The sequence below is a fragment of the Urocitellus parryii genome, chromosome 3 (assembly GCF_045843805.1).
Source record: "Urocitellus parryii isolate mUroPar1 chromosome 3, mUroPar1.hap1, whole genome shotgun sequence".
Lineage (NCBI taxonomy): Eukaryota > Metazoa > Chordata > Mammalia > Rodentia > Sciuridae > Urocitellus > Urocitellus parryii.
This window is the reverse complement of record NC_135533.1, coordinates 155,628,869-155,640,970: the sequence shown is the minus strand read 5'-3', so window position 1 is coordinate 155,640,970 and position 12,102 is coordinate 155,628,869. Positions and strand designations below refer to the sequence as shown.

The 12,102-nt window shown below is 50.3% G+C and overlaps 1 protein-coding gene across 1 annotated transcript in view; it reads right to left on the bottom strand.

The window, feature by feature from the left end:
* Positions 1-8,751: 8,751 nt before the first annotated feature.
* Positions 8,752-12,102, bottom strand: part of Hic2 (HIC ZBTB transcriptional repressor 2) — a 30,916-nt gene continuing 27,565 nt past the window's right edge. Inside the window, exon 3 of the mRNA XM_026401728.2 lies at positions 8,752-10,651. Within this exon, the coding sequence (XP_026257513.1) occupies positions 8,821-10,651 (1,831 nt within the window). The 3' untranslated portion in view covers positions 8,752-8,820. The remainder of the gene's footprint in view (positions 10,652-12,102) is intronic.

Here is a 12,102-nt window from a genome sequence, read left to right as displayed (position 1 = left end):
AGTGCCGATCCCAGGCAGTGGCTCTCTGACTAGGTGACACCAGCAAACTGGGGGTGAAACACAGACCATACCTCTGAGCATTGAGTCAAGCAAATGAGCTCATACGGTTAAGCATCTGAAGGAGGGGCTTGATAAGGTGAGGTCTGGTCGTGTTTATTCCCATTGTTGTTATCCTCATCTACCTGGCTCTCCTATGGAAACAGGATCCAAGAAATAAGGAACCACATCTGTGCAGCTTCAGGACTCAGAACACAATACACATAAAGATGATGCTCCTCTGAAATGACTTAGATGCACAGCCTCCTAACAGGTCAGCAATGATTGGTACTGGCCCTAATCTCATACCAGGCATGATCAGCTTTGTTCCTTGTGACTAAAAAGAGGAGCTGAACATGAAATAGATTAATCCCCAAACTGTTCATGGCTGACATTTTCCTAAATGTCTCAAGAAGACTCACAGCAGCTGGGTCAAGGAACACACAAGCTTATCCACCAGACCAGTGGCCCAGGGCAGGGCTCTCAACAGCTTTCCTTCTGACTGGATAGCTGTGCTTCCTGCACAATAAGCAGCCGCTCAGTGCTGAGAACAGCCCAAGTCCCCAGGGCACACTAGACTCCTGTATATCAACAATGTCTGCCAAGGTCCTAGACAGTCCTGAGGATCTGCCCTAGCCCTCCCCACTGGTCTGATTTCTATAGGCCAGAGCCCCCAACCCCCGACTTTTTTTTTTTTTTTTGGAGTAGAAACTGAACCCAAAGGGTGCTTAATCACTGAGCCATGTCCCTGGCCCTTTTTATTTTTTGAGACAAGGTCTAAGTTGCTGAGTGCCTTGCTTAGTTGCTGAGACTAGCCTTAACTTTGCAATTGTCCTGCCTCAGCCTCCTGAGTTGCTGGGATCACCACCACACTCGCTCAGAGTTCATCATTTTTTAAATTGTAGTAGGAAACATTAACTTTATTTATTTATTTTTATGTGGTGGTGAGGATCTTTTTTTTTTTTTAAATACTGGGGACTGAACCCAGGGGTTCTTTATTTATTTATTTTTTGAGAGAGAGAGAGAGAGAGAGAAAGAAATTTTATTTATTTTTTTAGTTTTTTTCGGCGGACACAACATCTTTGTTTCTATGTGGTGCTGAGGATCGAACCCGGGCTGCATGCATACCAGGCGAGCGAGCTACTGAGCTACCGAGCTACCGCTTGAGCCATATCTCCAGCCCCCCAGGGGTTCTTTACCTTGTACGTGCTAGGTAAGCGCTCTACCACTGAGCCACAACCCCAGCCCCCAGAGCTCATCTTAAGGAATTAGCTTCTGCATGCCCTGGGTAATCTAGGGCATGCAGGCTTTCTGGTCTCTTGGGGAACCTGCAACCTACAATACTGCCTCCACCTGAATTCCCCTTGGCCTGACCATCATTCTTCCTCAGTCCTGGTCCCCATGCTATTAATTGGTGACCTCCCCCTTCTGTGCAATTTCCTGGTCTGTGGGAGCTTCCTGTGCCTCCCAGATAGCTCCTTTCTTCCCTAGGCTTGGGCTGAGGATAGGTTGTCAGGCAGCATGACTAGGTGCCCAGGCAAGGGCTACAGGACAAGAGTCCAGGCTGCTAGAGTGTAAGTCTTGTACACACCCACACTTTCTTAATTAGATTTTGGAAAGGTGATCAGTGTGGATGTCATATATTATCTAAGAAGCGATGGAGGAGGGTACAGCACCCCATAATCATCAGCAATGTGTAGCCCAACACCTGAGAACATTTTTGTTCTTCCTTGATGGCATTGGAGATTGAACCCAAGATTGTTGTCTCTGAGCTACATTCCCCCCCTTTTTTTTTTTAAATATTGGGGAGTGAACCTAGGGGTTCTTTACTACCTAGTTACCTCCCCAGTCCTCTTGTTGTTGTAGATGGACAGCATGCCTTTGTTTTTTTTTATTTTTTTTATGTGGTGCTAAGGATCAAACCCAGTGCCTCACACATGCCAGGCAAGCACTCTGCCACCAGCCTTTTGTTAGACTGAATCCAAGTTGCTGAGGTTGGCCTCAAACTTGTGATTCTCCTTTCTGAGCCTCTTGAGTCACTGGGGTTATGGGTTGCACCACTGCACTGGCCCCAGTCCTTTTTTTCATTTTGAGACAGGGTTTCAGTAAATTGCCCAGCCTGACCTTGAACTTCCAGAACTCTTGCCTTAGCATCTCAAGTACCTATGATTACAGATGTGTGCCACCATGCCAAGCAGTACCTGAGAACTTTTAATGACACCACCTGTTGTTTTTTTTAAAAAAACAGGTTGTTTTGGCAAAGAGCATTCAAAAGCTTCCTACTTTTGCTGTACAGCTTAGTAAATGTCCTTTTAGAAAGACATGAGGATACCTTCAATTATTCCTATCTACAATTTGATTTGCAAACTATCAAATTCATATAGCTTAAAAGCATTTTCAACATTCAACATCTCAAAAAAACCTACTTTCCATGTAGTCTTCCTCAGGATGGCACTAAAGGAAATGAGCCACCAAGACAAGCATGCAGGAAAGAGCACACACAGAACCCAGAAGACAGGGCTTTCAATGTAGGAACAAAGGCAGGAAGAACTCTGGCCCATACCTGTCCAGGATACCCACAGGCTTCCAGAAAAAAACAAACAGAATAGAGTGTCTGCATAGAAAGCTGTACTGGAGGCATTTCACAAAGCCAAAATGTGATGGAAGGGAAACAAATCAAAGTGAGCAACTGAGGCCTCGGAAAGTAGCTCAGTGGTACAGTGCTTGCCTAGAACCCATGAAACCTTATGTTTAATCCCCAGCACTCCCCTTCAAAAGTGAGCCAATCAGATTATTAACCTCAACAAAAATAAGTTGCACAAAAAAAGATTAAAGGGACCGTGGTGTTAGTTCAGTGGCAGAGCACTTGCCTAGCACATGTGAGGCACTGGGTTTGAGCCTCAGCACCACATAAAAAATAAACAAAATAAAGGCATTCTGTCCATCTACCCCCCCCCCCAAAAAAAAAGGATGTGAAGACCCTGGCTCAGCAGTAAACAAGCTTATGAGGTGATAATGAGTATGATTTGGCAAAATGCACCTTGCATGTTCTCTAAATGAAAGAGACATTTAATAGTATTTAGAAATGTGGAGACAAAGGCAAAAGAAAGTGCTGAATTAAAAGTGTTGATTATACAAAATGGGATGGGTTGAGAGGAACATCAAACCTTGGTACTTTAGATTGAACCCAGGGGTATTCTACCACTGATCTACACCCCCAGCCCTTTGTACTTTTTTTTTTTTCAGACAGGATCTGGCTAAATTGCCAAGGCTGGCCTCAAACTTATAATCCTCCTGCCTCAGCCTCCTGAGTCACTGAAATTGCAGGTGTGTGCACCACTGTGCCCAGCATAGACTTTTTTCCTTAAGCACCATTCAATTAAACTGTGTTCAGAAGTTACTTTGATAAAAATAAACAAAAAAAATTAAACAATTGAACAGAACTTACTAAGACTTAAATTAACAACATAAACATTCTTTTTTGAGGTCTAGGGTCATGGGGCTCATCTGCTGCTGCTCTGGAGCTACCATGGATGTCTGCTGTCCACTCAGGGGTCTCTGTTGGCAATCACCTTCCTGGGACCATCCAAGTTCCTCCTGCTGAGTCTTCATTCAGGGATTTCCACCCCAGCAGACAAATACCATCCTCTTTTCCTTGCTCTTCAGACCAAGTAGCAGGAAGAAGCAATGGCAGAACAAAGCACTCCCCTTGTCCCAGCTCTTCATTGGCTCCACCCCTACTGCTGAACAGGGGCCATGCGCACTGCCCAGACCTCCTCCTCATCCCAGCCACCAGGTCCACGCCCACTTTTAATTGTCCACACATCTGCTCTTTCCTGGATGGCTTCTGCCTGCTCAGGACAACTTTGTCTATATTGTTGACACTGAATGGTTAGTTCCCTGGCTCAGGATCCACAAACACCTCTGCACCTGGCTCTAGCCCAAGCCGGAAGGGGGTAGACAGATGCCCATCCCAGGTCTTACCCTCCTAGGACCTTGGAACTCTTTTGTCACTTTACCAAAGAATGGTCACATAAAGCACAAAGGCTCATGCCAGATAATTTTCAATCAAGCTTTTAATGAAAAGATCATAAAATAACAGTTTCTCATCACTGTACATTAAGACTGCACGCTTCTGGAGAGATCAGTCATCGGCGAATCGCTTTTCTATGACACTGGAGGGCTGCATACCTGCAGCTCTGACCTGAATTTATCCAAACTCTAGAGAGAAGTGAACTCAATGATGAGTGACAACGGCGGTGGCCAGTACAGGAGTGCGATCCCGGTGTCCCTCCCCCTCTCTGGGAAGGGTATAAACTAGGACATGATCCCTATTCCGGTTCCAATTAAAACAGCTATAACCCCATCTCTTCCCCTCCCCTCGAGGTATTTGTGAATGGGCCAGAGCCCAACCTGGGGACCCTGGGGGGAAGCAAATGATGGGTGGGGTAGAGAGGATCCCCTCAGCACCTGGCCCCACAGGGCCCCACCAAGTGGAGGGGGGGGAGCCCTGGGGATCCTCCCTGCCCCCAAGTGAGGTCTGTTATGCAGCATTCTTGAGGTCAATAAATTACAGCAATAAATAGCAAGGTGAGGTAGGGGGAGGGGTTCCTGGTAGAAAATTAAACTGGGGTGACTGAAGCTGGGGGCATCCTAGGAAGGGGGGATCCTGGGCAGCCTCAATTCCCACAGCTCCTACCATACCCAGTTTGGAATGTCAGACTGAGGCTCTGGTTAGGTCCCTCTCCATTCCCTCATTCCTGGCATCCAATTCACAGGTTCAGTAACAATGGCCCCAATGTGACTCTGGGGAACAGGACAACCTTGGTCCCTTCAGTAGGGCATGGCAGGGCTGAGCACCCCTGTTATTCTCAGGCCTGGTGCTTATAGCTTTTGTCCCCCATATCTGGGGGCAGGACGGATGCAGCACGTGTTCCCTGAGCCCTGCCCTTCTGGCTGCCCAGGCCAGCCCCCCTCCACTCCCATCATCAATCAGGATGGCCACAGGAGGGGGCAGGGGTCTGCCTGCCTGCAAACCCAGCCAGATCGCACTCCTGCACAGGGGCCTGAAGTCCAGTGAATACTGACAGTTTGGGGGCATCAGGCAAATGGCCCACTGCCCCCCAGTGGTGTCGGACAGGAAACACACCCCCGGCTGTATGAAATCGGGAGTCAATCTGGGTCCAGAGTGCTCATTTCACAGGCTGAGGTGTATGGCTATGCTGCAAGTCTCTGAGATTCTTATTTGCTTAAAGGTTCATCACTTCTTTTTTCCTTTTTTGCAATCCTGAAGGAGCCCTTGCTGTGGCTCGGTCCAGTGGGATTGAGCAGTAGCAGAGCCCGGCCTGCCACTTGCCCATTCACCCCAAGTCTGAGAAATAAATACATTCATCACTGCACAAACATATTGATACAAAAACAACACTGTTAAGAGTGTTTGCACCGTCTGTGTTGTAAGGATCAGGCTCAGTAAGCCTCTTCCCCTGCATGGGGTGGGGGGTGGGGGGTGGAAGCCCAGTGGAGTCAACTGAGCTGTGCAAAGGTCTCTGCTTTTTGGCTTGAGTGAAACCTTCACATCAATTCACCCCCTGAGTATCACTGGCAGAGTAGGAGGGGGAGCTCACCTCCACCCTGGGGCCCAAACCCAGACTTAGGTCCTGTCACCAGAGCTGATTGCCACCCGCTGCTGGCCAGGACTATGGAGGTCCTGGCCAGGAGGCCTCAGGAGCTGATCAGCACTGGCCTAAGCTCTTTGGTGCCAGCTGGGCTTGGAGAGCCCCCAGGGATGAGGATGAAGGCTCAGGTGGATCCCACAGAGGCTTCCAGCCCCTTCTCTGCCCATGAGCCATTCCAGGGCTAACTCAGAAGGACCCCCAGCAGAAGATGAGGATTCCCTGGGACTGGCCTTACAGCTGTTGAGGTCTGAAACTGTAAAAGTTTATGTAAACAATGAGATAAATATATTAGCATCTTTTTTTTTTTTCTGAGCCCATTGAGGTTCCATACTCATTCAAAATGTGCTTTGGTTTAAAAAATAGGTTTTGTGAATTTGGGTATGAGCTTTCCTTTTTTTTTTTTCTTTTTTTCTTTTTTTTCTTCTTTACTACAGGACATTGACATCTGCTATTTTCTGTTTCCTGTTTCTCCGAAACATTCAGGAATTAAGTGACTAAAGCAGAGAACTGTAAGCCGCCTTGGCCTCCTACGGCCTAATTTCCTTGTGAGGCTCTTAACATCTCCATACATACACACACACAAGCACGCACCCAACATGGAATCAAAGGAAAAGAAAACAAAACTAAGTGTTGTGTCAACCCCATCCCACCCCACAAACCCTTAAAATCTTAAATAGGAAACTAGTGTTTTGCTTTCTCATTAAAATACAGAAAAGGCTTGATACAATACTAAGGTGGGTACAATACTATGTCGCAAAGACATCGTTGAGTGAGGGGGCTTTGCTCCCAGTCCCTGAAGTTCTGCAGAGGAATCACCTACTTTCGAGTCACCTCACAGATGCAGCTGCCCATGGCCCAAGAGGCCATGCATGAGGCCAGGGGCGTGCACAATTCCCAGGCGGTACAGACTTTGTGTCGTGTGGCTTAAGTGCTGAGAGTTGGGGTGGGGTAAAAGAACAGGGAGTCTTATATGGCCCCACTCCCTCCCTGGGTGAGCTGGAGCCCAGGGGTCTCCTCCACTCAGGTGCTCAGCCTGACTTGCTGAAACTAAAACCTAGGGCCCAATTCTGTCTCCCACCCAAAGAGAAGAGGAATAAGCTCAGGACTGGAGGCACCACATGGAAGACTCAGCTACGAGCCAGAGCTCCCTCACTCCCAAGAATACACTGTTCACCACTGGGTCCCTGAACTCAGGCTATTTTCAGCTGGAGGGTCTCTAGAGAAGTGGGGTAAGGGATGACTCTGAAGTTATTTGGTCTAAACTTAAAATCAAAAGAAAACTGACAAGAAATTCATGAAGCAAAATGAATATAAAGCCTGCTGGCCCAGCTGACTCCAGTTAGCCAAGGACGTAGGACAGAGCATGGTGACCTTGGTCTGGCCTTGAGCCTGGCTTGGCCCATGGAAGTGTTTGAGGCTGGCTGAGAAGTCTGTGTTGAGGAGCAAAGGGTGGGACTCCAGAAAGGGCTGAGCCCATGGGTGATGGCAAGCCTCTCGCACTGGGGGCCACGACTGCTTGAGAAGCGCTAATCCTGTTCCCCAGTGCTTTGGTCAGCTCTTCCTTGCACCTCACTGGGTAAGCAGGGGGCTACTGCTCTCCCAAGCTCAAAGCTAGGGCACAGGATGGGTGGGGGCTCACTTCCGCCTCATCCTGGCCCTGCCAGGGAACTGCCCAGAGATGCTTCCTCCTCTAAGCTCCTGTGCTGCTCAGGAGGCTTGGGGTACCTGCCCCTTGTGAGCAGTTCATATTTCTCACCTAGGCTCAGTGAGCAGCAGGTGCCCCCTCAGAGAACATTGAGGCCCAGGAGGGATGCTCGGGCCAGCCCGAGCCCAACTCACCTCACCAGAGGAAAACAAAAGCATCGGGGCCTCAACTGCCAGTCACCAACATACTGTTGTCATGAATTCAAGAGGTAGCAAAAAGTCAGAAGTCTCTCCACCTTGTTCAGTGAGGAAAGAAAGTGAAACATCTGTCCATACACACTGCACACACCATACACTTACCCACACACACAGAAATGAAAAATGAGAGTACCGACAGCCCTGGCAGCGAGTCTAGCCTCCCCCCACCCCATGAATCTTCCAGTTCCAACAGTCTCATAAACGTTACACGGGGATGTCTCTTAATAAAAAACAAGTACCTCTAGACAAAGAATATTCCTCAGAAACTATAGGAAATGCAAGTACTCCTGAGGCGGCCCAGATAGTACTGGAGACCAGGGAAGCCTTTAGGCAAAAAGGGCTCTGGGGCCTGAAGAGGTGGGCTCACTGGTGTGTTCCACAGTGCCCACCAGGGCTAGGGGAGGACAATGGGGAGGAGCAGCTGCCCCAATTACATTCAGTCTGCAGACCCAGGCTCAGCCCCAAAGGGGCAGAAAGAAAATAAACTATTGTTTGTTTTGGTTTAAAAAACAGAATTCAAAATTGGAAAAGAAAAAAAAAAAAAAAAGGAACAGATCAGTAGGAATAACAGCAACATGGGCCCAGAGGGCTCTTTAGTTGTAGAGAGGTAGGCGGTGGGGTCACCCTGACTATCCCAGCGCCAATGAGCAGTGCTGCCCTGGCTCAAGGAGGGAAGGAGAAACCGTCCTCCCAGCACCTGCTCCCCAGAGCCAGGGTCACACGCGCCTGCACACAGACACAAGCACACGTGCACGCACACATACCCAGTCCCTGCTTGGGGGGCCTCCTCCAGATACCACCCCAGCTACAGGCAGCCTTGTCCCCCACCAGCATTGAGAGGGACCCCTTACTCCCCTTCTCCAACCCAACCTGCAGGAAAGGGACCAGGTCTCAGTAAGACCCATGTGACCCACTCCCAATGGCTCTGCAGAAGCCCTTACAGGGAGCTGGTGACCTAGATGGGACAGGGAGGTAGAATGGTCACCAGCAACACATACAGGGAGCTAAGCCTGCCGGCTTCTCTCCTCTTGGCTTCCCTTGGTACAGACTAGAGATTAAAGCTCTGGGTGTGGGGAGGCTGGGTCAGAGGAGCTGATAGGAGCCTCACTGGACCTCAGGGTCCCAGCCCCACCTGCCTTGCCTCCTGGCTTCTTCCGTGGGTTCCCAAGTGGTGAGTCTGAAGAGGGTGCCCGCGGGTCTTTGGCTTCTAGGAGGGGGAGGTGTGCATGCGCAAGTGGCTGATGAGGTTACGCTGCTGGGTAAACTTGCCCCCACAGAGCTGGCACTCATATGGCTTCTCACCTGAGTGCACACGCATGTGCTCAGTGAGGCGGTACTGGCGGGTAAAACGCATGCCACATTCGTCACAGGCAAAGGGCTTCAGGCCCAGGTGGCTTCGCATGTGGCGGGTCATGGTGCCACGCTGCGTGAACATCTTGCCACAGATGTTGCAAGGGAAGGGCCGCGTCAGCCAGTGTGTCTTCTCATGCTGCCTTAGAGTAGCTGGGTCTTTGTAAGTCTTCTCGCAGACAGAGCACTTGAAGGGCCGGGGCTCAGCAGCATAGGCTGCACTGGGCGCCGACAGGTCCTCTGCCTCCTCCTCAGCACCCCCGCTGCCAGTTTCATAGGCCCCTTCCTCCTTGATGAACAGCTCCTCCTCGGTGTGTGTCTCCACGTGGGCATTGAGCTGCTCAGAACTGGGGAAGCCCTTGGCGCAAGGGATGCACACATAAAGGTTGTCTCCATATGACACTGTCTCATAGCCCTCTTGCCGATACATGTAATGGGCGCCAGGGTGGCCACTGCCCCCCTCACTACCACTCTGCCCACTGTCCTCACTCCCGTCCTTCCCATTTTCCTCCTCTTCCTTGCAAGGGTATGAGGGATCCCCATAGGGCCCACTGGGGCCTCCTCCCCCAACACTGCCAGATAGAATGCCATTGGGAACCCTGTCCCCAAGCCCCTCACTCTCTTCTCCAGGGCAGGGGCCCTTGGGCCCTGCTTCTCTCCGCTCAAAGGGGGAGCCAGCCACAGGATCCTTCTTGCTCCACTCCTTCTTGCGGGATGAATGCCGGAGGCTCTTCCGAGGCTGCCCACCTGACCCCTCCAGCAGACTCAGGTGATTATCCTCAGCCCCCTCCAGATCCATGGACTCATCAGGGGTGCCTCCCAGCTCAGCATAAGAGGCACTATTGGCAATGGGAAGGGCAGAGGCCGAAGGTGGTGAGTCCTGCTGACTGTCGCTCAGCTGGGCTGGATCATCAGGAGTGAGGTGGGGTATGGGAGTTGTGGGGGGCAGGGGTGGGCTCTTCTTGGACAGGTCAAGACCCAGCTCCTGTTCACAGCCCCCAGTGCTTCCATTGGTGCTGCTACTGCAGCCCCCTAGGCCTACCTCTCCACTGGTTGGGCAGACCCCCCGGCCCAGGCTATGTGTGCTCTCCTGGGTGGAGCCACTGAGAAAAAGCTCATCATCTGAGCCTTTGGCTGGTGGGAGATCCTGGTGGGTGTGGGTTCCTTTGCGCCCGTCCGCAAGCCCTGGATACCGAGCCTGGATAACAGAGGCTGTGGATAGCCGCTGGCTACGGGATGGTCGCCCCATGCCAGCAGCCCCAACCCGTCCAGAGCCAAAGGGCTTGCCAGCTCGCTTGAGTTTGCGGCGGCAGAGGGCTGCCAACTCAGGCAGCTGGAGGTAGCTGGCGGCAGTGAGAAGAGTGCTGAAGTTGGGCTCAGCTGGCTGGTCGCTGGGCAGCAGCTTGCCTGTGTAGATGAAGTCCAGGATCTGCTGGAATACTGTGGAGCTGACCATGTCTGTGTCCAGATTAATGAGGTTGTCGTGCAGGACCAGGGATTTGAAGTAGATGCTACTGGCAGCCAGAACATTCTTATGGGCCCGGAAAATTGAGTTCTCCACCATGATGATGACATCACAAAGGAAGCCCTTGGTCCTCTGCTGGTTCAGTTGTAGCAGGAGCTGCTTTGAGTGGCTGGGCAGCTCCATGTCGGGCCCCATGTCCCCACGCCCTGCCCACGCACACCACCTGTAGGCAAGAACAGGCATACACGTTAACTCACTCCAGGGTCCTAGAGCACAGTGGAACTCTGGATGGCACTCAAGGAATTATGCACTAACCAGGTAGCTGAGACCTGCACTCATTCCTACCCCCTTAGGCACAGAGAAGAAACTCAATCCTGCTGTGTGCAGGCACTGTACATACAGATCACCTCATTAAAGACTTAAACTGTTTGAGAAAGGACACAGCGTTCCCCCACACCTATTTGCACTAATGAGAAAATGAAGCAAGGAGGGTGCCAAGCAGAAAAACTGGGGTCTGAATTTGACTTCAGAACATAGGCTACTATCTCCACACTAAAAGAAGTCAATCACAGGCCCACATGGACAAGCAGGGAATCCAAAATGACTAGCAGGTGGATATGGAATTTGAGGAACAGAGGCCTCTGTAGGGGAGCTAGAGCCCTTGGTAAAACAGACCTAGCGGGGCTGGGGATGTGGCTCAAGCAGTAGCGCGCTCGCCTGGCATGCGTGTGGCCTGGGTTCGATCCTCAGCACCACATACAAACAAAGATGTTGTGTCTGCCAAAAACTAAAAAATAAATATTAAAATTCTCTCTCTCTCTCTCTCTCTCTAAAAAAAAAAAGATTAAAAAAAAAAAAAAAAAAAAACAGACCTAGCCCTCTGGAGCATGCGGGTCCACAGGGCTGTTTTCAACTTTCTAGAGAAGTTAGAAATTCAGATTTTCGGGCTGGGGATGTGGTTCAAGCGGTAGCGCGCTCGCCTGGTATGCGTGCGGCCCGGGTTCGATCCTCAGCACCACATACCAACAAAGATGTTGTGTCCGCCAATAACTTAAAAAATAAATAAATAAATATATATATAAAAAAAAAAAGAAATTCAGATTTTCATAGTCATCTCCCTCTATTAGAAGAAGGTTCTTTTTAAAAATACTGTGTGGCCAAATCAAACACATCTGCTGGTCTGAAACCTCTACTCTACACTGGGGTACCTCTTAAGAGGTGGCTCTGGCTTTCTGATGTGCTAAGAGTACCAATCCTGCTTCCCACCCACCACCACCATACTGTAGTCTCTCCCATGGCTTCTGGTCTTTGCAGAGCCCACCTACATTGAGAAGGACCTTGTTGGGGCAAGCACTGGGGCACTACCCCCAGCCCCTAAACCCTGCACCCTTTCTAAGGACCATAACTGTCTGTGACTGGGAAAGGCAGCCAGCTGGCCCCTGCTAGATGGGCTGGCACAAACACTAATTGAGGTCATTAAGTAATAAACACAGAGATGCCTCTAGTCTCCACAGGAACTTATCAGCCCACTGGTGCAGTGTGTGCTCATGAGGTCAAACCAGACTCCCAACCTGAGCAGTTTCTCTGCCAAGCAAGGCACCCCACAGGGAAAACAAAGGCAAGGAAGTATACAATGGGCCCCAGAAGGAAAGAAATGATCATCCCAAGGCAGTT